Source organism: Aotus nancymaae, unplaced genomic scaffold (genome assembly GCF_030222135.1).
Source record: "Aotus nancymaae isolate 86718 unplaced genomic scaffold, 86718_ANA_hifiasm-v0.15.2.pri h1tg000025l, whole genome shotgun sequence".
In the NCBI taxonomy this organism is placed as follows: Eukaryota; Metazoa; Chordata; class Mammalia; order Primates; family Aotidae; genus Aotus; species Aotus nancymaae.
In genome coordinates, this window is record NW_026988438.1 from 31265434 (window position 1) to 31292847 (window position 27414).

The following is a 27414-nucleotide window of genomic DNA, read 5'->3' on the forward strand; positions in this document are numbered from 1 at the left end:
CCTGCTATTAGTCCTTTGTCAGATGCATAGATTGTGAAGATTTTCTCCAACTCTGTGGGTTGTCTGTTTGCTCTGCTAACTGTTCTTTTTGCCATGCAAAAACTCTTTAGTTTAATTAAGTCCTAGCTATTTATCTTTGTTTTTATTGCATTTGCTTTTGGGTTCGTGGTCATGAAATCCTTGCCTAAGCCAATGTCTAGAAGGGTTTTTCCAATGCTATCTTCCAGAATTTTTACCGTTTCAGGTCTTAGATTTAAGTCCTTAATCCATCTTGAGTTGATTTTTGTATAAGGTGAGAGATGAGGATCCAGTTTGATTCTCCTACGTGTGGCTAGCCAATTCCCCAGCACCGTTTGTTGAAAAGGGTGTCCTTTCCCCACTTTGTTTTTGTTTGCTTTGTCGAAGATCAGTTGGCTATAAATATTTGGGTTTATTTCTGGGTTGTCTATTCTCTTCTGTTGGTCTATGTGCCTATTTTTATACCATTACCATGCTGTTTTGGAAACTATGGCCTTATAGTATAGTTTGAAATCAGGTTGTATGATCCTTCATATTTTTTTCTTTTTGCTTAGTCTCTCTTTGGCTATGTGGGCTTTTTTTTTGGTGGGTGGGGGGGTCATATGAATTTTAGAATTGGCTTTTCTAATTTTGCGAAGAATGATGATGGTATTTTGATGGCGATTGCATTGAATTTGTAGATTGCTTTTGGCAATATAGTCATTTTCACAATATTGATTCTACTTATGCATGAGTATGGGATGTGTTTCTATGTGTTTGTGTCATCTATGATTTCTTTCAGAAGTGTTTTGTAGTTTTTCTTACAGAGGTCTTTCACCTCCTTGGTTAGGTATATTCCTAAGTATTTTATTATTATTATTTTGCAGCTATTGTAAAAGGGGTTGAGTTCTTGATTTGATTTTCTGCTTGGTCACTGTTTATAGAAGAGCTCCTGATGTGTGTACTCTAATCTGGTATCCAGAAATTTTGTCAAATTATTTTATCAGTTCTGGGAGCTTTCTGGAGGGGTCTTTAGGGTTTTCAAGGTAATCAGTCATATCATCAGCAAACAGTGACAGTGTGACTTCCTCTTTACCAATTCGGATGCCTTTTATTACTTTCTCTTGTCTGATTGCTCTGGCTAGGGTTTCCAGTACTGTGTTGAAGAGGAGTGGTGAGAATGGCATCCTTGTCTTGTTCCAGTTCTCAGAGGAAATGTTCTCAACTTTTCCCCAGTCAGTATTATGGTGGCTGTGGGTTTGTCATAGATGGCTTTTATTATATTGAGGTATGTCCTTGTATGCTGATTTTGCTCAGAGTTTTAAGCATAAAGGGATGCTGGATTTTGTTGAATGCTGTTTCTGCATCCATTGAGATGATCATGTGATTTTTGTGTTTTAAATCTGTTTATGTGGGTGTATCACATTTATTGAGTTGTGTATGTTAAACCATCCCTGGTATGAAACCCACTTGATCATGATGGTTTATCTTTTTGATATGTTGTTGGATTTGGTTAGCTAGTATTTTGTTAAGGATTTTAGTGTCTATGTTAATCAGGGATATCAGTCTGTAGTTTTCTTTTTTCATTATATCCTTTCCTGGCTTTGGTATTAGGGGGATGCTGGCTTCATAGAATGAATTAGGGAGGGTTCCCTCTTTCTCTGTCTTGTGGAATGGTGTCAAAAGGATTGGTACCAATTCTTCTCTGAATGTCTGGCAGAATTCTGTGTGAATCCGTCTGGTCCTGGATTTTTTTTTTGTTGGTAAGTTTTTAATTACCATTTCAATCTCACTGCTTGTTATTGGTCTGTTCAGGGTATCTGATTCTTCCTGATTTAAGCTAGGAGGTTTGTATTTTTCCAGGATTTTATCCATCTCTTCTAGGTTTTCTAGTTTATGTGCATAAAGGTGTTCATAGTAGCCTTGAATGATCTTTTATATTTCAGTGGTGTCAGTTGTAATATCTCCCATTTCGTTTCTTAATGAAGTTATTTGGATTTTTATTCTTTTTTTCTTGGTTAATGTTCCTAATGGTCTATCAATTTCATTTATCTTTTCAAAGAACCAGCTTTTTGTTTCATTTATCTTTTGCATATTTTTGTTTCAATTTCATTTAGTTCTGGTCTGATTTTGGTTAATTCCTTTCTTCTGGGTTTGGGTTTGGTTTATTCTTGTTTTTCAAGTTCCTTGAGGTATGACCTTAGAATGTCATTTTGTGCACTTTCAGTCTTTTTGATGTAGGCGTTCAGGGCTATAAACTTTCCCTTAGCACTGCCTTTGCTGTATCCCAGAGGTTTTGATAGGTTGTGTCATTATTGTCCTTCAGTTTGAAGAATTTTTAATTTCCATATTGATTTCACTTTTGACCCCATGATCATTCAAGGGCAGGTTATTTAATTTCCGTGTATTGCATGGTTTCAAAGGTTCCTTTTGGGGTTGATTTCCAGTTTTATTCCACTGTGGTCTGAGAGAGTGCCTGATATAATTTCAGTTTTCTTAAATTTATTGGGACTTGTTTTGTGGCCTATCATTTGGTCTATCTTGGTGAAAGTTCCAAGATAGAATAGAATAGAATGTGTATTATGTTGAATAGAATGTGTATTCTGTGGTTGGTGGATGAAATGTTCTGTATATAGCTGTTAAGTTCATTTGTTCCAAGGTATAGTTTAAATCCATTGTTTCTTTGTTGACTTTCTGTCTTGATGACCTGCCTACTGCTGTCAGTGGAGTATTGAAATCCCCCACTATTATTGTGTTGCTGTCTGTCTCATTTCTTAGGTCTATTAGTAATTGTTTTATAAATTTGGGAGCTCCAGTGTTAGGTGCATATATGCTTAAGATTGTGATATTTTTCTGTTGGACCAGGCCTTTTACCATTATATAATGTCCCTCTTTGTCTGTTTTAACTGGTCTTGCTTTAAAGTTTTTGTCTGGTATAAGAATAGATGTCCCTGCTCACTTCTGGTGTCCCTTTGCATGAAATGCCTTTTTCTACCCCTTTATGTGAGTCTTTATGTATTAGGTGAATCTCCTGAAGGCAGCAGATAGTTGGTTGGTGAGTTCTTATCCATTTTACAGTTCGGTATCTTTTCAGTGAAGCATTTGAGCCATTTGCATTCAATGTTAGTATTAAGATATGAGGTACCATTGCATTCATCATGCTATTTGTTGCCTGTGTACCTTGGCTTTTGGTTTTGGCTTTTGCCTTTTAAATTGTTTTGTTTTATAAGTCCTGTGTGATTTATACTTTAAAAATGTTCTGTTCTGATGTGTTTCCAGAATTTGTTTCAAGATTTAGAGCTCCTTTTAGCAGTTCTTGTAGTGGTGGCTTGGTAGTGGCAAATTCTCTCGGCATTTTTTGTCTGAAAAAGACTGAATCCTTCCTTCATATATGATGCTTAGTTTCACTGGATACAAAATTCTTGGCTGATAATTGTTTTGTTAGAGGAGGCTAAAGATAGGGCCCGAATCCCTTCTAGCTTATGGTTTCCGCTGAGAAATCGCCTGTTAATCTGATAGGTTTTCCTTTATAGGTTATCTGGTGCTTTCATCTCACAGCTCTTAGGATTCTCTCCTTTATCTTAACTTTAGATAACCTGATGACAGTGTGCCTAGGCAATGATCTTTTTGTGATGAAGATCATTTCCCAGGTGTTCTTTATACTTCTTGTATTTGAATGTCTCTGTCTCTAGCAAGGCCGGGGATGTTTTCCTTGATTGTTTCCTCAAATCTGTTTTCCAAACTTTTAGATTTCTCTTCTTTCTCAGGAATATCAATTCTTAGGTTTGGTCATTTAACATAATCTCAGACTTCTTGGAGGCTTTGTTCATATTTTCTTACTCTTTTTTGTCTTTGTTGTATGGGGTTAATTTGAAGATCTTTTCTCCAAGCTCTGAATTTCTTTTATTTGTTCAGTTATATTGCTGAGACTTTCCAGAGCATTTTGCATTTCTGTAAGTGTGTCCAATGTTTCCTGAAGTTTTGATTGTTTTTTCTTTATGCAATCTATTTCCCTCTACTTCTTGTATTGGTTTTTTTTTTTTTTTTTTTCCTGGATTTCCTTGCATTGGGCCTTCCCTTTCTCTTGTACCTCCCTGATTAGCTTAATAACTAACCTCCTGAATTCTTTTTCAGGTAAATCAGGGATTTCTTCTTGGTTTGAATCCATTTCTGGTGAGCTAGTTTGATTTTTGGGGAGTACTAAAGAGCCTTATTTTGTCATATTACCAGAGTTGGTTTTCTGGTTCCTTCTCATTTGGGTATGCTCTGTCTGAGGGAAGGACTAGGGCTGAAGGCTGTAGTTCAGATTCTTTTGTCCCACTGGGTGGGGGTGTTCCCTTGATGTGGTACTCTCTCCTTTTTCCTGTAGTTGTGGCTTCCTGTGAGTCAAGCTGCAGTGATTGTCATCTCTCTTCTGGGTCTAGCCACCCAGCAAGTCTCTCAGGCTCTGGGTTGGTACTGGGGGTTGTCTGCACAGGGTCTTGCGGTGTGAACCATCTATGGGTCTCTCAGCCATGGATACCAGCACCTGCTCTGGTGGAGGTAGCAGGGGTTTGAAATGAATTCTGTGAGAGTTCTTAGCTTTGGTGGTTTAATGTTCTATTTTTGTGCTGATTGGCCTTCTGCCAGAAGGTGCCACTTTCCAGCGAGCACCAGCTGTGGTAGTATGGAGAGGAACCAGTAGTGGGCGGGGCCCTAGAACAACCAAGAGTATATGCTGTTTGTCTTCAGCTACCGGAGTGGGTAGGGAAGGCCATCAGGTGGGGACAGGGCTAGGTGAGTCTGAGCTCAGACTCTCCTTGGGCAGGTATTGCCGTGGCTGAGCATTTGTGGTGTCTCCCAGGTCCTGCAGGAGCAGTCCACTTCCTTCAGAGGGTATGTGGGTCCTCTCAGGATTCCTGGTTTCTTCTTGCAGTTGTTCTGAAGCTAGAATTCCGATGCGAGCCTCCACACCCTGCTCTGTCGGTCCAAGTTGGTGCTGCAATCTCTATTTTATAAAATTTTAACACAGATCAAGTGTTTCTGAGGAAAATGTAGCATCCAAATTGAAATGTAAAAGGGCAAAATATAGGATCTCAAAGACTTAGTATTAAAAAAAAAAGTAAGGTATCTCACTAGTCATTTTTATACTGGTTACATGTTGAAATTAGAATCTTTTGAAGGCGTTGGGTTAAATAAAATGTAGTCTTGAAATGAATGGCACCCTTTCTTTTTACTTTTTTTTAAACTAGTGGTTTCCAATAAATTTTAAAATTCCTATTGACCTGATAAATCTACTGGAAAGCATCACTTACACTTTTGATGTCATACCCAATAAACTGTTGCCTAACCCAAGGGAACAAAGATTTAGTCCTATGTTTTCTTCCAAGAGTTCTGCAGTTTTCACACTTACTTTTCATCAACAAAAATTAATAAACTTAGCTAGGCGCAACAACATGAAGACTCTTACAAACATAGCGTTCAGTGAACAAGGCATGTCACATAAATAGAAGAAACCACAAGAACAAAAATCATTTATTATTTTGAGATACATACATATATTGTGAAACTTTTTTCGAAAGTTAGGACATTCTGTGTCTAAACTCCAGCATAGTGAATATCTCTGCCCAGGAGATAGGAAGTGGGGACGGGGAAGAAGTACACTGGGTAGCTTCAGTAGTATTGATAGCATAGAAGTTCTTAAGGTGGATGGTGCATTTGTGGACATCTGTTTATTATTAAGCTCCCTAACTTACAGATATGTGGGCTAGGAAATAAGGTTTTTTGTTTTTTTGTTTTTTTTTTTGAGACAGAGTCTTGCTCTGTCACCCAGACTAGAGTGCAGTGGCATGATCTCAGCTCACTACAGCCTCCACCTCCCAGGTTCAAGCAATTCTTGAGTCTCAGCCTTCCAAGTAGCTGGGACTATAGGCGTCCACCACCACGCCCAGCTAAGTTTTGTATTTTTAGTAGAGACAGGGTTTCACCGTGTTGCCTAGGCTGGTTTTAAACTCATGACCTCAAGTGATCTGCCCACCTTGGCCTCCCAAAGTACTAGGATTACAGGCGTGAGCCACCATGCCCAGCCAATAATAAGATTTTAAAGGAAGCAAACTGTGATTAATGCTCTTCAGAGATTTAATTGACCATGTTGTGAGCATTCCGTCTGCTCTGTATGGCAATGCCTCTGAAGTCTCTCAGCATGCTACAAAGAAGTAGGAGGCATTCTGGTGGAGGCAAAGTCACTGATCCACCCTCATGGGGAATCCCATCAATTTTCCTCATGGACACAAAATGATGACACAATCCAAAATAGTGGGTAACTAAAATCGTCTTTTCTGCCTGGCTCTACCTGCTCATTGGTGGGCAGCTGATTTACCCTGCAGGTCTTATTCTGTTACCTGTCCCTGATGGTAGCATTGAAATGCATTCAATTTCAGAAGCCTCGCTGCTTGGAACTTAGAATTTCCCTTTTACTTTCTAATCTGTAAAATGCTGTCTCATGGACAGTAAGCATTATGAAGGCAGCAGTGTTACCTGTCTTGTTCACCACTGTATACCCAGGGCCTAGCACAGTGCTGGGTGCAAAATAGACTCTCAGTAACCTGTAAGAAATGAAAGAATAATTTTCATAGGAACAAAAAGGTTTTGATGGGGAATAAGTGTTGCTTAATACATTTGACTTCTTTAATCTTCCGTTTTCCAACCATTCTGAAACTGTGCTTCCACTACAACTGTGGTTCTAATGGCTCCCTTTGCATTAAAAACACCTGAGGAGCTCTAAAAACACTGAATCAGGCCCACTCCACCAAAGATTCTGATTTAGCTGCCTACTATAGCAACCAGCACATAGTAGTGTGCAATAAAGTTGGAAGGAAGGAAAGAAAAGAAAGGATGGAATGATAGGAGGAAGACAAATGGCTTGTTCATTTATACTATAAACCATCTTTACAATTTACTTATATTCAATTATAACTGCAGATAATCCACCTCAAGTACCATATATTCCCTAGTCTTTTCAGCAGCATTAAAAAATGAAAATGCACTCTCATACTTTGATTGTAACATGTATCCTGATTTTTAAAATACTAAACGTGGTAATGGGAGGATGGAGTATCTCTAGAATCTGGGAAACGCAACTCACAGTCTATAGGAGCTTTTGGCTTTGAATCCTCTGCTCTTCGTAGAGGTCCCCTGGTCCCGTAGTTTTTGTGATAAAGGAGTTACACTGTTACTGTTTTTCTTGAAGATGCTGAAAATGTTTTCAACCCCCTTTTCTCTGTCTGGTTATAGTTCCTGCCGTGCTTAAAAAACATGTGCTGTATTTTCAGAGAGAGAGAGAGAGAGTGTGTGTGTGTGGGTGCACGCGCGCGCACACAATGTGTCTCTGGATTTGAGGTTGTTCCTGTTTCTAAGTGGTCTGGAAGGTCACTGCAGTTTTAAGAGGAACCATCTCCAAATGCCAATTCTTACTTACACTTACTTGTGCTTTTAAAGGTTAAGTTGCCTTCAGGCAGGGCTTAATAGGTTGTATTTAAAAGTTCATCTGGCTGGGTGCAGTGGCTCATGCCTGTAATCTCAGCACTTTGGGAGGCTGAGGTGAGTGGATCACAAGGTCAGGAGTTCGAGACCAGCCTGGCTAATATAGTGAAATCTGGTCTCTACTAAAAATACCAAAATTAGCTGGGTGTGGTGGTGCATGCCTGTAATCCCAGCTACTTGGGAAGCTGAGGCAGGAGAATTGCTTGAAGCCAGGAGGCGGAGGTTGCAGTGAGCCAAGATCACGCCACTGCTCTCCAGCCTGGACGACTCCTCCTTAAAGAAAAAAAGTTCATATAGTCAGGAAATGGTAAATATAAAGTTACATTTCCCTGTCACTTATCATTCTACAGCTCATTAAATTTCACCTAATTGCATCTTCATGATTCAGGATGTTAATGTTTTTCAGCTTTACTACCAGACTGAAATCTTAACACCCGGGTCATTAGAGTTTTATTTACTTATCCCAGGCTATCAAAAGATCTTCCTTTAGGAATGGCAAGTTCCTGAATAATGGATGTGACTTAGAAGTTTGAAAGGCAGATATTCCAGTAAATCTAAGTCATTTTATTTGTCATTCTAATTGCTTGTGGTATTTTCCATCGTAACATTTTTTGATGGCAAAATGTTGATGGTAATGGTGGCCAGGAAGCTAGATTTGATAAATGTCTAGCATAGCAAGAAACATTTAACACTTAAATGAGGCTAATTCTTCAAACGTTAGACTTTAAGCTTCTATCAAACCATGATGGAAAAAGTCTAACTTTGTTGACTGAGCTTTATGTGATCATTTTTTCCCCCAAGCGCTTTAAAGACAATGAAGGGAATGCTAGTATCATTCCATGAAAATCTTCTGGGGGGAGGGAGTAGCTCCCAGTGAAGCATGACTTCTGTGGAGAGGGAAGCTAACTCTAGGACATTTATTTTATGTAACTATAGTCTATAGATAAGCAACTGCCACATTATAGTCAAGTAAAAATAATATACATTCGAAAACCAATTTACACTGCAGAGTTCCTGGTGAGTTCATTTTACCAGTATCAGTTATAATCCAAATGCAAGAGTGGAATTAATTTTTTTAATGAGGCATACTTCTGGGCTTTTTTGATTTTTTTAAGCATTTCAGTGAATAAAGGGAAAAGAGGATACCTATAAATTATGAAATGGGTTTTGATTCACCCAAACCTGCCATGCATTTGACATCTTTTCTTGTTTGTACTTTGTTAGTTGAGATGCTCACATGATAACCAGTGTGTGCTTGTATTTTCTCTTCATTCTTTCATTAAGCCATTTAATAAGACATTCTTCCCCATGAGGTGGTTTAAGTTGTTTAGCTTGGTGCACGCCACTATCATGTCATGGGGATTTATTTTGTTGTTGTTTGAAAGTGTCTCATGCTTAAAACATTCAAAAGTATTCTTGTGATTGGTAGAATTTAATCTAGAGTTACTCAAATATGGCAAGGTGAGGGTGGTTCAGAGACAAAGATAATAAATGACAATACCATTTGCTATGCAGATTCCAGAAATCTGAAAACCAATAAGCTAGGACATGTATATTTAAATTCATTTGCTATGAAACCCAACTGGTATGAAACACAGGCGATTACATCAGTTGACTTTACTGAGAAAAGATAAATTGAGAAAGGGTGGAGAGAGTATTCTTTTCTAGATACAATTAGTAGTATGTGTTGTGCAGTAAATGTCGCATGCTGTAGTGGCCACTCAGTCTTTATTTCTTGTGTGATGGTATAACACGAGGAGATGCAAAAGTCAACACAGATGTTTTAAAAGATTGGGCCACTGGGAATCATTGAGAATCCAAAGCAGTTGCCCAACATCATCCAAAAAAAGTGTGAAAAGACATAGGAAAAGTTTAATTTTTTTAAATTTAAAACAAAAATCAGAAAATAACCTTTGCCAATTTTTTAAATTATTATTTAGAGACAGAGTCTCACTCTGTCACCCAGGCTGGAGTGCAATGGTGTGATCTCAGCTCACTGCAAACTCCACCTCCCAGGTTCAAGCGATTCTCATGCCTCAGTCTCCCAAGTAGCTGGGATTACAGATGCCTGCCACCACACCTTGTTAATTTTTATATTTTTTAGTAAAGATAGGATATCACCATGTTGGCCAGGCTGGTCTTGAACTCCTGACTTCAGGTGATCTGCCCACCTTGGCCTCCCAAAGTGCTGGGACTAGAGGCATGAGCCACCACGCCTGGCCTGTTGATGTTCAATGTACAGATTGGTCCCGGGGGGCTGATTTGATCTGTATGTCATGGTCCCACATCAGATGGTCTAGAGCCAGAATGGAAAGCCAATGCTTTTGTCTTTGTTTTTGTAGACGTCATCATCATCAGCATCATCATGATTTGAGTCTGTTTGCCAAACAGTCTGATTCCAGGCTCTGCCCTCTTTCTATTCCAGTTTCCTCTTGTTTCATGTGACAGTGGATGACTTAATTCTGTGACAGTTGGCCCTGGTCTGTTATCAAAAAGAGAGAGCCACATCGTCACACTTCCCACCGCTGACGGAAGCCCCAGTCATAGGTTCTGGGCTCTTCCTACGGCTTTTTCGTTGGATTTGCCTGGTCTGTGTTGTAGAAGTTGTCTAACCAACCACACTCTTGCCATGAGTCAGTCTGTGGCATCTACTTGCTTATGACTATTATTGTCGTCGTTCGCAAGACTTGTCACTGGGTAATGATCAATGCAACAGCACAGGATTACACATAAAAGCAGGAACCTTTTGCTCTGGGAAGAAGCTTCTGACACCCTCCGTCTTGATTTCTGGCTTTCCCCTCTGCTCTTTTCACTCTGAAGATGCATGTCTGTTTCTTCAGCCTTCTGACAGTCCCCATATTTGTTACAGTGATTTGCACATCCCTTCTAGGCCTGTTTGACGTTCTCTGGAGAGAAAAGGGAAAAGGATGCTTTATTCTCCCAACAGGGGACAGTTGTGTTTTTGGAAGAAAAAAACACCAAAAAACCTAATTGCAAGGTAATGGGGTGGCTTTGATGAATAGCACCATTGAGAGCATGGGGCAGAAAGTCTTGCACCTGACTGATACCAGGTTTTCCTGTGTAGATAAAACATAAAGAGCACAGAGCACAGACTTTAAAAAGAAAAAAAGATAAAGAAAAGCAAGCTGTGTAACCAGGCACTTGCCTTCTTTTATGAGGAGATCAACCTGGTTGGAAACCTTCCACTAACTTTGCTATCTACCAGGGAGGGGGTGTGGGGATTGATAACAACAGGTGGAAATTAGACTCCTGGTAGTAGCTTTCTGGTTCTTTGGATGCCTGCCTACTACTGTCGCTCTCAGTCCTCTTCTAAGAGAAAGGCAAAGCAAACTTTATTCAAACTGGAATTTTCTCAAGCTGAAGAGCAAGTTTGTTACTGGAGAAGGGAATGCCAGTGGGCCAGCCAGAATCCAAGGAGAGCTGCTCCTTGTGGAATGCTCTGCTCCTTGACTGTGCTAGGGCCTCCCTGTCCACTGTCCATATTTGTTTTGAGAGCTTCTGAGCATCTCTAGGCTAATGGTTTTTGCAAGCTGTTTAGCATTTCTCCTATGACAAGGCTGTCCTGCTGACACTCGGGACCGCTTTAGCTGGAAAGGATCATTTCCTCCCCAATACTGCATTAGTGAAAGGGAGCACAGCTTTCTTGTTTTTTTTTTTTTCTCCCTTTCTTCTTAATGCTTGATGTATTTACTCAGTTACTAGTGGTACTGTTATTTTTTGTTTTGTTTTGTTTTGTTTTGTTTCAGAGACAGGGTCTCACTGTTGCCCAGACTGGAATGCAGTGTCATAACCATAGCTCACTGCAACTTCAACCTCCTGGGTTCAAAAGACCCTCCCACCTCAGCCTCCCTAGTAGCTGAGACTCCAGGAGCATGTTGCTGTGCCTGGCTAATCTTTTAACTTTTTGTAGAGAGAGGGTATTGGTGTGTTGCCCAGACTGGTCTCAAACTCCTGGCCTCAAGTGATCCTCCCACCTCAGCCTCCCACAGTGCTAGGATTAAAAATGTGAGCCAAGGCCCCTGGCCCATTACTATTATATTTTGTGACAGTGGTGATGTTGGGGAGTGGGGAGCTGGCAGGCAAGCTGATAGCAAGCAGGTTTTCCCATAGTTCCTGCCTACTCCTCTGTAATGATGGATATTGTGAGAGCATCAGCTGCTCCTCCTCCAAGTGGACATAGTTTCCAATTTCCTTAATCCAGCTTCATGAACTGCAGACTGCTCCTCCGAGAGTGGCTGTCCTTGTAAGTTACCTCGGTTACTTGGCAGCTATTGACAAAGACACAAATTTTCTTTCCAGTAAATACCAAATCCAAGGTATAGCAGTATTGTCCAATTGAAATACAATGCGAGGGACATGTGTGCATTTAAATTTTCTAGAAGGCACATGAAAACTATAAAAGAAACAGGTGAAATTATTTTAACAATATATTGTTCTAACACTATTATATAATGTCATCATATTAACTTGCAGTTGATACTAAGAAATTACTGAAATATTTTACATTGTTTGTATTGAGTCTTCAAAACCTGTGTGCATCTTAGATGCGCAGAACAATTTGACTAGCTACATTTTAAGTGCTTATAAGACACTTTATTGAAGAATGTAGGTCAATACCATAGATTTAACTGTCTATAAAGTAAAGCAGTTTTTCTTTGCTCTGCAGAGCTGTTTCTTGTTGGTTGGGTTGTATGCAAAGTTAATTAAATACATTTATTGTTGTGGAAAAAGAAAGAAATTGGGTCCTTGACCCACCTCCTAGTAGGGTAATAACTTTGTCAAACATATTGCAGTCTTTGGAGATGACCCTTAGGTGTGAACTTGAAGCTGACCTTTTCATAAGCATTCCTCTTCTGGAGAGATTTGTCTGGGAGAGTGGGTGAGGTTGCTCCTGGGACACTTTCAGTTTATTAAAATCCAGTTATTGGGCCAGGTGCAGTGGCTCACGCCTGTAATCCCAGCACTTTGGGAGGCCAAGGCAGGTGAATCACTTGCAGTCAGGAGTTCGAGACTAGCCTAGGCAACATGGCGCAACCCTGTCTCTACCAAAAATTACAAAAATTAGCCAGGTGTGGTGGCACATACCTGTGGTCCCAGTTACTTGGGAGACTGAAGCCCAAGAATTGCTTGAATCCAGGAGGCAGAGGTTTCAGTGAACCTCTGCATTCTAGCCTGGGTGACAGAGCAAGCCCCTGTTTAAAAAAAAAAAAAAAAAAAAGTTATTGATGATGGTCAGAGGAGATTCTTGAGAGGCAAGGGGCTCAGAAAGCAGCCATGAGAGCACACCCTGAAACAAGAAGCAGAGTAAAGGACCGACTAGAGTGGGCCTAGGACTTTTATATTCAAGCAAGAGGGCAAGAATTATTCTGGATTACTCTTAAGAGTCATATATGTGTGCTGTTCTAGGTAGGGAACTTTTTCCAAAGATCCTTGGGTTGGAATGATGCCTTTCTGGATCCTTTTTCAAGTTGGCTTTGCTTGTTCCCCACTAAAAGCAGCAAAATTATTTAGAGTTAAGTTGCAAGAAAGCAGGAACAATTTTTTTTTTTGGCTGAAAGACGTTTGTTTAATTGCTGGACACTCACTCAAACTTGTTGTTCCACTTCCATTTTTCTTTATTCATCTTGACAAAACCAGCTGGTAGAGGGTGGCGGGCACATGGGGGTATTTGTTCTAAGTTCACTTACCTTCTTGTCTTCCCTTTTCCTTAAAACTGAAAGGAAAATATGTCTCTCTTTAAGAACAATTTGGTTGTAGAAGTGACTGTTGTTTCATTCAATTTTTCTACCAGTCTTCTTCAAGCAGGCCCTGGGGACTCAGGCTTCCTGAGTATTACATCCCTAAGACTCTGCAGTCACCAGGAAAAAGGAGGGCCAACAGTGAGAGTGATGGGCAGCTGAGGTCAACACATTGCCCGAGGACAGATAACAAGTCTGCCTCCAGTCAGGGACATTTCTTAAATGTTATACTCCTCAGCTGAATTAGTCTCCTTCTGTAGCTGAGCTTTTGGGAAACCCATGGGAATTATTGTTTGTTGAGCTGGATAATAGTGAAATTAATTCTCCTCTGCTCAGGGAAAAGGCACTGGTGGGTCATGCTAATTGCTTCAGTCCGAAAGAACTCCCAGCTACGTTAGAGTTTGTAACAGAAGAATGATAAGTAAAACAGCCAGAAGGGGAAGTTTGGAGGGCTGATTTGCAGGAGTTTCATTGATTTAGCATCTGTAGGGAAAATTCCTTTGAAAAAGGTTTTTTTTTTTTTTTGGATTAGTGAACAGGAGAACATTCAAAACTAAGACAGATAGAGGCCAACTGGGAATGCTGCGCAGCCTGGAATAGCTTAGGCTGCTGTTCAATCATTTCCCCAAACAGGAAACCACAGAATGTTAGAGATTAAGGTCACTAGATCACTGGGAAAGAGCATAACTTTGTCTGCAAAGTATTATGATATATTGTAAATGGGCCAAAATATAAGCATAAATCTTTCGTCTAAAAATGCAACAACAAAAATCCAGCCTTCTCACAAAAGGCAATTTGCTTTCCCGTTGTGCTGAGATACCAAAGCCGCCTTCTGTGGCGTTTCTGTAATTTTCCTAATAAGTAAGAGCTATGAGCAGGAAATAAAGAGAAAAGTTTTGTGTTCTCTGTCAGTAACATGTGTGCTTGTTTTTTTTTTTTTTTTAAATAATAAAACGGATAAAGTTTAGAGCAGTAAGTGGCCCTCACATGATTTATTTTCAGTCTTATCCTTTCATTCTAGCAACAATGAAAATACACTAAAATCAACATTCATGTATATATTTCTGTCCCTAATCTCTCAGGCTGTATTAAAAGCACAGTTCTTCTTTTTTTTTTTTTTTTCACCTTTGATTATCACTGTGGCAACCCCTCACTTACTTGAAGTGAAAATCTCTTGAGTTTAGAGAGAGTGGAATCTTTCTAGTTGTCTGTAAGCAAACTCTTCTGCAGGTGTCTTTGGCTAACACCATTGGTTGCTTTATATCTGTCTTAAAATTATTTACCCCTCAGAGGCATATTCTATTTAAAATGAGGGTTAATTCTCATCTGATTCTATTCATTAGGTCTTCACTAGGAAAACGTTTTCTTGCTGAGTTAAACTCATGAATAAACTGCTGATTTATGCACATCTAGGACCTGAAATTCAATTTATGGTTAGAATTGTTAAAATAACTAGCATTTTAGAAAGGTTTAAGTGAAACTGAGTTTTCTTGGCCCTTCTTCTAAGGAAAACTTAAAGAATGAAAGCATAAATTTGCTTTTCCTCTTCTGATTATTCACTGCTTTGAAAAGCTAATTAAAAAAAAAAAAAAGCTGAAGCACTAGGAAGACAGGGGTCACATCTTTCCATATCTGTTCCTGGGGTAGTCCCTAGACTCTTCATAAACGTGTTTGGTTGAATAGGCAGTGATCTCATATGAGAAAACTACAAACAAAACACTACATACACAGGTGAGCATGCACTCTCTTCACCAACTCAGACAAAAGGCCACTTCCCTTCCATTTCAGATGGAAGGCCCACTCAACCACCTGCAGATCCAGGAAGGAAGTGAAGTAAATTAATAGTGTTGGATTGAGACCTATTGATCTTTCTTTTTTACCCATGACAGAGACATGGATGCAGAGACGATTTTTCTCTTCTAAGAAAAACAGTAGCATAAGCATTGGACAAATGACAACTGGCCTGTGCCTCTGTGTGTGAGGGTACTAGGGCAGGGGTGCAGCTGTGCCTAAGTAACAGCTCTGCAAGGTGTTAGCTCATCGTGGCTGAGAGGAAATACAGGCCCAGCATGGTCAGATCGCCTGATATTTAAATGCTGACCGTGTTTGTTCAGCCTGCCATAACATTGTAATATAGACTAAGGGCTTAAAAACAAGAAAAATTTCTTACAGTTTCGGAAGCTGGAAATCTGAGATCAGATTACTGGCATGATTGGTTCTGGTGAGGATCTTCTCCTGGGTTGCAGACTGCTGACTTCTTTTTGTATCCTCACAAGGTGGAAAGAGTGATAGAGAGCTCTCTGGGGTCTCTCTTGTAAGGGCACTGATTCCATTCATGAAGGCTCTGCTCCTATTACCTAATCGCCTTCCAAAGGCCCCATCTCCTAAGACCATCACTTTGGCTGTTAGCTTTTCCGCATTTGAGTTTTGGGAGGATAAAAACATTTGGTCCATAACACTGGTATATAACTGAAAAAACAATTACAACAAACATTCTGTAACACAGTCATCTAAATGAATAAACAGTTACAACAACACTGTTTGGACTAACCAAATACATCTGCATGCTGAATGCAAGCCTCGTGCAGCCAACTTAAGACCTCTGCACTTCAGCATAGAAACTTTATTCTTGATGAAGAGTGATAAAAGCATTGGTAAAACCTGCTCTTCAAGTTATAGGAAATCTTTACGTCTGGTACCTTATTTGCCCTGCTGACAGCTGTGGGTTGTAGCTATTCCACTTTCTAGAGGAGAAAATGAAAACTCAGAGTCAGTAGATGACTTAGCCAAGATCTCTCAGTGAGCACAGGCCTTGCGGGGCTGAGGCAGGACCAGAGGTCAAGACTTCTGTCTGAAAGCGTCAGCTACTTTTATAAGCCTCTGCTTTTGTTTCTGTCCAGTTGATGGCCTAGTGCAGTTGCTTATGGAGTTCTAACTCCTACATCCTAAGTCACAATTCTAATCCATAGGTAGCATTTCATTCAGAAATTGCTGTGCCATTATGTACTTGACTATGCTTCAAATGTGATGATAAGTGATAATAGCTAACATTTTGCACATTCATTCTGTGGTTGGGGTGCTGAGAACTTTACATGCATTATGTTTCATAAATTCTCCCCATTCATATGTGCTTTTCTTATACCCATTGTACAGATGAAGAAACTGAGCTCTAGAAGAGCTAACTCGATTAAAATAATACTACCAGTTAGTGGCAGGGGTCAGATTCAAACTCAGCCACAGAGTTTATGCTCTTAACTATAAACATACATCCTTCGTTTCAAAGAGTCGCACTTAATTTTAGGTGTGCCACTTGCTTGTGAAATTACACATATAGAATAAACCACCTGTTCAATGTGTTCTTATGGGGGTTAGTGACCATAGTGAGGCAATGTGGAGGAGCACTTAGAAGCACACAGTTAGGGCTCAGGCCAATCCGAACTTGAATTTCCATCGCCTGTTGGGTGACCTTGGTACGCTGGCTTACCTCCTGCACCTCTGCCTCCTTGTGCCTAAGTGGGATAAATAACACCTGCCTTCTGAGAATGCTGTGAAATGCTTAGCACTGTTCCTGCAACATAAGAAAAACAAGCCGGGTGCGGTGGCTTACGCCTGTAATCCGAGCCCTTTGGGAGGTGGAGGTGGGCAGATCACGAGGTCAGGGTTCAAGACCAGACTGACCCATAGGGTGAAACCCCATCTCTACTAAAAATACAATAGTTAGCTGGGCGTGGTGGCGTGTGCCTGTAGTCCCAGCTACTCAGGAGGCTGAGGCAGGAGAATCACTTGAACCGGGGAGGCAGAGGTTGTAGTAAGCCGAGATCACACCACTATACTCCAACCTGGGAGACAGAGCAAGACTCCCTCTCAAAAAACCACTTCATTTTAAAACCTGTAGTCTTTACTACACTTTTCTAGCATTTAAGTGTGGGGAAAGTCCATGTGATTTTAAATCCAGGCCTCAAAATTAAAAATTCCTTTAAAAGAGTAATACATGAATTGATGACTCAAGGAAAGACTGAGATGCTATGGCTAAATTAGTAGTCAAGGGTGTGTTATTATTTCAAGAGCTTGAATACATAGAGTTGAGGTTTATCCTGGCTGGATTTCTTCTTACAATTGGCCTTTTTCTGAAAGAGTGAGATTGACAACCAAGTATTTGACACACAAAAAAACCATCCCTATATTCTGAAGGTTTATTTAGAAGTGCTTTGCCGAGCCTCTCCAGTCATTATCAGCTGATCAACTTGCTTGAGGAGCAGGAGGAGGACCTAATACTCACTGACCTCTTACTCTGTTTCAGAGACTGTGCTGAGAACTTTATGTACACGGTCTCATTAGTTCTCGTAACGATTCCATGTAGTTCTTAGCATCCTCATGTCTAGAAGGGGGCTGAAGCTGTTGGAAGGTCACCCACATGTCTACAGTTTCCCAGTTATGGTGTGTTGCCATGTACTGCACTGGTCTGAGAGGGTATGAGTTTGGATTTCATTGTTTTAGTGACGAAACCAACTCTGGATACTTGAAGCTTGAAAACAATTGATTGGAAGACAGGATAGAGCTCAGAATTCAGGGAAACACTGGAAAAGTGGGGTGAAGAAAGGAGATGGGGGAAAATCATAGGGATATAGGAAGCAAAACTAACGAGTAGACCTATCAGTGAACTCTGTGTCTCTCTGCCCATGATTCAAATTCCAGGGAAAGAGCATTTGAGTGTCTTTACTAGATCATCTGCTCATCCTTTGCCAGAGAAGGCAGGACACGGTGGTTGACAACTCCCACCAGGGCTGTATCCACTGAGGGTGTGGGTGACCCAAAGTACGGTTTCCAGGAGAAGGGAGAGTGGACCTGCGCATGCAAAAGCAGCAGATGGTCACTGTACAGCACCACACGAAACCATTAAAGAGCAGAATCCATACCCTGTAATTGTCTGTCAGTTTTATGGAGTTCCAGGCACTGTGCAAGGCCTTGAGATATAGCTTGCACTTAGGAAGCTCCTGTTCTTAAGGCACTGCTGATATTTCATGGCTGTTTAACAAGGCCACTCCCCACTAAATGTGAGTAATGCCCTCGCACACATCCTGTCCATAGAGCCAAAGTGAAAGGTGACTAAGAGTTGTCACCAGGGCCAGACAAACAGAACAAGATGGTTTCTGAACCAGAGATGTGAACTGTGTCTCACAGGCAACGAACCCTAAGTGTCCAGCAGCTTTCAGTAGCACTAAATAGTTAGCTGTAGGGAGTCAATAAATACTTGTTGGTTTGAAGGAACTTAGCTCTTAAGAAAAACTTTTAGGTAGAGGGGTAGGAGTCAGGATCTAGGACTCATTCTGGTGCCTCCTCACAGTGTCACAGTTTCCACCACCACAGAGTGGAGACAGACAGGGGAACACTACCTGACCTCGGGAAGCAGCACAAGAATAAAGCTGTATGTACACGAAAGCATGTTGAAAAGCAAAAAAGAATTAATGAAACTGCTTTTCTCATCTCTGCCTTTTGACAAAGAGAAAAAGATGCGTGTAATCCAAGTTACCCAATGCCGTCTGTTGTAAATGCTTGAATTCTGGAATGAGTTTTTAAATATTGTCTATGAACTAAAGTTAAGCTTTTTACCTAGTTGTCATGAAAAAAATGAGAGCTGGTATGGTAGTATTTGAATTCTTACAAATTAGTTCCCCAAAAGACTCATCTTTTGCCAAACTGAGGAACCCAATCTCATAGCGTTATTGTTCTAAAAACATTCTAGGCTGGGTGTGGTGGCTCATACCTGTAATCCCAGCACTTTGGGAGGCCCAAGGCAGGTGGGTCCACTGGAGCCCAGGATTTCGAGACCTGCCTTGGCAACATGCTGATACCCTGTCTCTGCCAAAAATATGAAAAATATCCAGTCTCACAACCTAGTCTCAAATATATAAATACATTAAATTGAAGAATTATTTTTTAAACGATGAGAACATATGGACGCTTTGGGGGGCCAATACATACTGGGGCCTGTGAGGGGAATGTGGGGGGAGGGAGAGCACCAGGAAGAATAGCTAATGGATGCTGGGCTTAATACCTAGGTGATGGGATGATCTGTGCAGCAAACCAACATGGCACATGTTTACCTATGTAACAAACCTGCACATATACCCCCGAACTTAAAAGTTGACAAAAAATAAAAAGCATTCTACGGCCAGGTGTGGTGGCTCATGCCTATAATCCCAGCACTTTGGGAGGCTGAGGTGGGCAGATTGTCTGAGCCCAGAAGTTCAAGACCAGCCTGGGCAACATGGCAAAACCCTGTCTCTACAAAATATACAAAAAAAAAAAAAAAAAAAAATAGCCAGGTGTAATAGCATGCACCTGTAGTCCCAGCTACTCGGAAGGCTGAGATGAGAGGATGGCTTGAGCCCAGGAGGTGGAAGTTGCAGTGAGCCAAGATTTTGCCATTGCGTTCCGGGCAACATAGTGAGACTCTGTCTATTAAAAAATAATTTGAAAAAAAAAAAAGATTGTAATCACATCTGCCAAAACAACAACAACAACAAAAAAAACAACTCCTAGGAAATAGCCCATCTAAAACAAATCAACCACAGCTCAGATACCTTAACTGTATTTTGCTTTGCTCTTTCCTCAGGTTTGAAGCATTTTTAAATGTGATAATTAGAGTACAAACAAGTGAAGTCCCAGTTTTTCACTGATTTTTTTTCATAAGATAAGCATTTTTCTGTGACATTGCATAACCGTCAATTTCAGTAAGTTAAGCAGCCAGCCCTCTTAGGAGTAAAAGAAGTCTCTAAAAGCAGTGCCTTTGCTCCTTACCAGAGGCCTACAGCTGACCAGAAAGGAAAGTGAGGAAATGCATGTTCAGGGCGCTGCCATATCGCTGGAAGCCAAGTCCCACTGTTCCTTGTTTTGTTCCAATCACTCTTGACAAGGGAAGTGTAGCTAAAAGCTGCATTCATCTCTGTCTCCTCCCTGCTGTCTTTAGATCTTGTTGCTTAAAATACTAGCAAGCCTCAGGGGTAGGTTTGCTCCAGAGTGTCCCAGTTTTAGCACTGAAAGTCTTTCTGGGGCAACCCCTGTCCAGAGCAAAGTGGAACAGTTGGTCACCCTACCAGGGGAGAAGTGGGATGAGTGTACTGACATATTTGGCCAACCTGTCCCTGTCAGAGCTAAGGTCCTGCCCTGGAACTTCTCTATCAGGATGTGAGTAGCCAGCGTGTGCCCTTGGGCTTCAGGACCACCACTATGCCAACCCCACCTGCTTTTTTTGCTCAGTCACTGGGCCCTGGGCTATCTCACCCACTCATCCAGCCTAGAGGCACCTAACTAGGATATTCCTGTAGGGGTTCCTGAGAGTAAATGTAACATTCGGGTAAAAATAAGAGCTCTGGAATTCTTTTTTTTTTTTAATTTATTTATTTAGGTGCATACTATATCTGGCATTTCTCCCCATGTTATCCCTCCCCTCCCTCCCCACTCCCTGCTGTCCCTCCCCTAGTCCCCCCCAACTGCCCGCAGTGTGTGATGCTCCCCTCCCTGAGTCCCTGTGTTCTCATTGTTCAACACCTGCCTATGAGTGAGAACATGTGGTGTTTGGCTTTCTGTTCTTGTGTCAGTTTGCTGAGAATGATGGTTTCCAGATTCATCCAAGTCCCTACAAAGGCCACAAACTCATCGTTTTTTATGGCTGCGTAGTATTCCATGGTGTATATGTACCACATTTTCTTTGTCCAGTCTATCATTGATGGGCATTTGGGTTGGTTCCAGGTCTTTGCTATTGTAAACAGGGCTGCAGTGAACATACGTGTGCATGTATCTTTATAGTAGAATGATTTATAGTTCTTTCGGTATATGCCCAGTAATGGGATTGCTGGGTCAAATGGAATTTCTATTTCTAGATCCCACAGTTGGGAGTGTAAATTAGTTCAACCACTATGGAAGACAATGTGGCGATTTCTCAAGGATCGTCTCAGCCCAGAATCTCCTCAAACTTCAGCAAAGTCTCAGGATACAAAATCAAGGTGCAGAAATCACAAGCATTCCTATATACCAATAACAGACAAACAGAGAGCCAAATCAAGAGTGAACTACCATTCACAATTGCTACAAAGAGAATAAAATACCTAGGAATACAACTAACAAAGGATGTAATGGAATTTTTATGTTTAATGCTGGCCTGCCCTGTCAGCTTTGAAATCACTTCTTATGATCATTAATCTGATTTCTTTTCTGTTGCATTTGACTTCTGTGCCCTTGAGAAATACAAAATAGTTTCCATGCTTTGCAAAGGAAGGATTTCCATTTGTACTCAAAAGTAGACCTACACATGACCTGTGCGAGATTGTGCAGTTCACCTCTTCACTGCTTTGTTGGTCCAGAGAGTTGGTGCTCTCATTATGGTGAGACTTGAATAACAAGAGAAACAACTCGGGGATGGTCCTCATTCCACTTCAGTTCAACATGTAATGTAATGCTGTACAGAGAAACTTGTTTTGGCCATATCATGGGGACTATGCTATTGTCCTTTAAGGATGAAAAAAGAAATCACATTGATTTCAAAATATAGTAATGATTATCAGTAAAGAAACAGTGGGAGACATGTGAGAGATGCAGGCTGCATATACTGGTCATGGAAAATAAAACTAAATGGATGCACTATGAATTTGCTGATTGATCAGCATCTTTACACTGAATTCTAGAAGAAGAATCACTTCATACATGATGATCTTTACTAATCAGCTATAATCGGGTTTTCCTAGAATGGTGAAGTAATTAAGCCTTGTTCATTGGTACTGATCGTATATAATTGTTTCCATACTGTTGGCCAAAACAACTCTAGGAGGGTTTGCAAAGGCCATAAGTACTCAAGGTCTTCGAGGTAATTTCTCTGTATAAACAATGCAAATATTTTATTGCTGGAGTTCAGTTGAAATTTTTAAACAGGCTTTAAATCTATCAGGATTTTCCTGTGGGTTTCTGCTTAAGAGAGTGGGAGTGGTGATGGTGGCTGAGTAACATGAAAGGCCCCGTTTTCCTGCAGTGGGGGCCCAGAGCTCTTTCATCTTTGTCTGACTGCTGTCCCACTGCTGCTTGAGGATTTGGAGTGTGTAAAAGTCCTGTGCTTTTTAATTATGTTTGAGCCTTTTAAGAAGCCCGTGCCATAAAGGGAGAGACGGAAACATATGCAGTGAAATATTTTATATCCAATTTGAGGATTCAACCGAAGGTCTCCGCTTGGGCCAAATCAGAGCCTTCAAATAGATCAAAGGTAGCATGGAGTTGAGGCCGACCTCTTTGCTGGAGGTAGAGTGGCAATACTTTATGATAATTAATATCATGTTAGTTGCATAAAAGTCGCACAAGAAAAGTAGAAAGAAGGAGGGCATATTCCTCAGATTTTCACCATCTAAATTAATTATTAACTTTTTTCAAAATTGTATTTCATATATGTGAATATGTACACTAATTTTTATAGTTATCATTGTGATATATGTTATATTGGACTTTCAGCTTTCATATTTAACATTGTGTGATAAGCATTTCCCACACTGCATCATGATTCAATGAAACATTTTAAATGGTATTACAATATCCTATAGAATTCCTGTACTGCTGTGCATTTACCTACTCAGTTATAGAACTTTTAGACTGCGTTTGAGTTTTTCATTATAAGACTCAATGAATATATACAATTTTTAAAAATTTCTCTGGACCTGTTTTCCTAGAATATATTCTACAAGTTGAAATTGCTGGGACAAGGAATTTCCCATTAGTTCCACAACTTTAGCAGAATTGGGTATTATCTGAATTCTTTTTTCAAGCAGAATTGAAAATCGTTTTAGGGTTAAAGACAAGAGTTGCCTCAGTGTTGTTTTTCCTACGATAACCATCAGTTTGACACACACACAAAATTGTATTCTAGGAAGAAAGAACATTCCTCTCTGTTGACAAGTAGCTATCATATTTTTTAAAAGGAAGCTTTGCAAGTGGCATGGCAGGCATAGTTGCTTCCAATAAGGAACAAGTTTGAGGTACCTGATTCTCTGCTGCTGCTGCTGCAAAAAAAAAAAAAGAATTATACTTGCCATAGAAATCAATGTAGGAGAGGAGAACACTATGGATTAGCAATACCCAAGAGAATGCTCAGCTTGCCAGTGACTGCAGTGCCTGAAGTTGAAGTTAATGAAATGCAGGCTTCATGAAAATCCTAGGGTGTAGTATTCCTTAGTTCCACTAAAATGTAACCACAGTCCTCCTCCTCAACATAGCCATAAATCCAAGTAAAACTATATGTATGTATCACTGGGTGATACAACACAAATGTTTTTGAACCAAGAGGCTTTTATGCAGATTACTAAGAAGAATGCAATGCTAGAGACAAGGTTGAGTTTATTTCAGATTGTTTTTTATGGCTAACTAGAAGAAAATCTCAGAGAGATTCATGTCTCCTTTTCTCTCTTGCTGGCTCACTATACCTAGCTCAATTCATGAGCTTCACCTCCTGAATCTTGCATTTGCTGATGGCTTGATTTCATTTCAGGTTCTGATCTACAATGGCCAACTAGACATCATTGTGCCAGCCGCTCTGACAGAGCGCACCTTGATGGGCATGGACTGGAAAGGATCCCAGGAATACAGGAGGGCAGAAAGAAAAGTTTGGAAGATCTTTAAATCTGACAGTGAAGTGGCTGGTTACATCCGGCAAGTGGGTGACTTCCATCAGGTAGGAAGATGCTTGGGGGCGGGCAGGTTGTAGGAATGGGAGAGTGGAATTGAAAATAAAGCCTGAATACCAGTCAGACGTGGCTGACCTTAAGCAAAGCCATACAACAGCCAACATATGTCTTCTGTGGCCCTACTTTCCACAGAGAAGAGTGGTCTGAGGTCATACATACATAGGACTAAATATAAAACCAGAGAAAAAATTTGGGCATTGTTCAAGAGGTAAGGAGACAATTCATTAAAAAGACAGTACTCAGTCCAAAAAAGCAAATCATTAATGAGAGAATTGTAGTCTATTTGGGGAGAGAGGTTGACAAATTATAAGAGGAAGTTTCAATACAATTTTGTCTGGCAAATGTATGATCATATTTTTATATTACACATGGAGCCTCAGGACGAAATCTCTCTAGCTCACACCCTAGTGCAACCTCCATTTTGGGGTCAGACGTTACTCTCCCCATCTTCCTTTCTTGCAATGTTCTCTTCAAGTTTTGGAATCATGGTTATGCTGGCTTCATAAAATAAGGTGGAAAGTATTTCCTCTTTCTATTGTTGGAAACAGTATCTTTTTAATAAATGTTAGGAGAATTTATTGGTGAAGCCACCTGGGCATGGATATTTCATTGAGGGAAGAGTTTTGTTGTTGTTGATATATAGTAAGTGTACATCTTTATAGAATACATGTAATATTTTGATAAGTATATTTAATGTTAATGATAAATCAGGGTATTTAAGATGTCTATCACCTCAAACATGTATCATTTTGTTATATTGGGAACATTTCAAATCTCTTCTAGCTGTTTTGAAATATGCAATATATTGTTGTTAACTATAGTCACTCTACTGTGCTATTGAACACAAGAATTCCTTCTAGCTAACTTTTTGCACCTATTAACAAATCTCTCTTCATCTTCCCACCCATCCTCACTTCCCAGCCTCTGGCAACTATCATTCTATTCTCTGCCTCAATGAAATCAACTTCTAAGCTCCCACATGAGTGAGAAATACAATATTTGCCTTTCCATGCCTAGCTTATTTCATTTAACATAATGACCTCTAGTTCCATCCATGTCACTGCATGTGATAGGATTTTGTTCTTTTTTATGGCTTAATAATATTCCATTGTGTATATATGCCACATTTTTAAATCCATTCATTTGTTGATGAATACTTAGGGTGACTCCATGTCATGGCTGTTGTGAATAGTGCTATAATGAACATGGGGTACAGATACTCCTTTGATATACTGATTTATTTTCCTTTAAATACCAAGTAGAGAAATTGCTGCAGTGTGTGGTAGTTCTATTTGTAGTTTCTTGAGAAACCTCCATATTGTTTTCTGTAATGGCTGTACTCATTTACATTCCCACTTAACAGTGTATGAGTTTCTTTTCTCTGCATCATGAGCATCTGCTACTTTTTGTCTTTTTGGTAATAGCCATTCTAACTCCAAGGAGATGATACCTCTTTGTGGTTTTAATTTGCATTTCCTTGGTGATTAGTGATGCTGAGCATTTTTCCATATACCTGTCCAGCACTTGTGTGTCCCCTTTTGAGAAATGTCTATTAAGATCCTTTTCTCACTTTTTAATGGTATTGTTTGTGTTTTGTGTTCTTCAGTTGCTTGAATTCCTTGCATCTTCTGGATATTAGTCCTTTGTCAGATGGATACTTGGCAGATACTTTCTTCCATTCAACAGGTTGTCTCTTCACTCTGTTGTTCCTTTTGCTGTGTAGAAACTTTTTAGGTTAATGTAGACCCATTTGTCTATTTTTCGTTTTGTTGCCTTTGCTTTTGGGGTCTAGGCCATAAAAGCTTTACCTACACCAGTGTCCTGACGTGTTTTCCCTGTTTTCTTCTACTGGTTTTATTATTTTAGGTCCTATGTTTAAGTCTTTAATCCATTTTGAGCTTATTTTTCATGTATATGGTGAGAGATAGGGGTTTAGTTTCATTGTTCTGCTTGTGGATCCCAGTTTACCCAGCACCATTCATTGAAGAGGGTGTCCTTTTCCCAGTATATGTTCTTGTCAGCTTTATCAATGATTATTTGGCTATAGATACATGGATTTATTTCTGGGTTTCCCATTCTGTGCCATTGGTCTATGTGCCTGTTTTTATACTAATACCTTGCTGTTTTGGCTATTATTGATTTGTAGGATATTTTGAAATCAGGTAGTGTGATGCCTCCAGCTTTGTTATTTTTGCTCAGTGTTGCTTTGACTATTTGGGATCTTTTGTGGTCCATGAGAATTTTAGAACTTTTTTTCTATTTCTGTGACAAATGCCATTGGTATTTTAATAGTTATGCATTGAATCTGTCGATTGCTTTAGTCAGTATGATCATTTTAACAATATTAATTTTTCCAATCCATGAGCATGAGATGTCTTTCCATTTGTTTGTGTCCTCTTCAATTTCTTACATCCGTGTTTTATAGTTTTCCTTGTAGAGATCTTTCATCTCCTTGATTAAATTTATTTTAAGATTGATTATTTATTTTGTAGCTATCATAAATGAGATTGCTTTCTTGATTTCTTTCTTAACTAGTTCATTATTGGTATATACAAATGCTGGTGACTTTTGTATGTTGATTTGTATCCTACAACTTTATTGAATTCATTTATGAGTTCTAAAAGGTTTTTGGTAGAGTCTTTAGGTTTTTGTATATAAAAGAGCCAAATCATGAATGAAATTCCATTCACAATTGCTACAAAGAGAATTAAATACCTAGGAATACAACTTACAAGGGATGTGAATAACCTCTTCAAGGAGAACTACAAACTACTGCTCAAAGAAATAAGACACAAACAAATGGAAAAATATTCATTGCTCATTGTTAGGAAAAATTCATACTGTGAAAATGGCCATATTGTCCAAAGTAATCTACAGATTAAATGCTATCCCCAACAAGCTACTGTTGACTTTCTTCACAGAATTGGAATAAAACACCTTAAATTTCATATGGAACCACCAAAAAGCCCATATAGCCAAGACAATTCTAAGCAAAATACAAAACAAACAAAACAAAAAAAGCTGGAAGCATCACACTACCTGACTTCAAACTATACTGCAAGGCTAGGGTAACCAAAACAGCATGGTACTGGTACCTAAACAGATCTATAGACCAATGGAACAGGACAGAGGCCTCAGAAATAATGCCACACACCTAAAACCATCTAATCATTGGCAGACCTGACAAAAACAAGCAATGGGGAGAGGATTTCCTGTTTAATAAATGATGTTGGGGAAACTGGCTAGCCATATGCAGAGAGCTGAAACTCGATCCCTTCCTTACACCTTATACAGAAATTAACTCAAGATGGATTAAAGATTTAAACATAACACCTAAAACCATAAAAACTCTAGAAGAAAACCTAGGCAATACAATTCAGGACATAGGCATGGGCAAAGGCTTTATGACTAAAATA

The 27414-nt window shown here is 39.8% G+C and overlaps 1 protein-coding gene across 3 annotated transcripts in view; it reads left to right on the plus strand.

Annotated features, from left to right (window-relative positions):
* The window catches only part of CPVL (carboxypeptidase vitellogenic like), a 196547-nt gene that overhangs the window by 133525 nt on the left and 35608 nt on the right, over positions 1–27414 (plus strand). For all 3 annotated transcript variants that reach the window (XM_021670137.2, XM_064380524.1, XM_021670140.2), the window contains one exon: positions 23803–23985. In XM_021670137.2, the coding sequence (XP_021525812.2) occupies positions 23803–23985 (183 nt within the window). The remainder of the gene's footprint in view (positions 1–23802; positions 23986–27414) is intronic.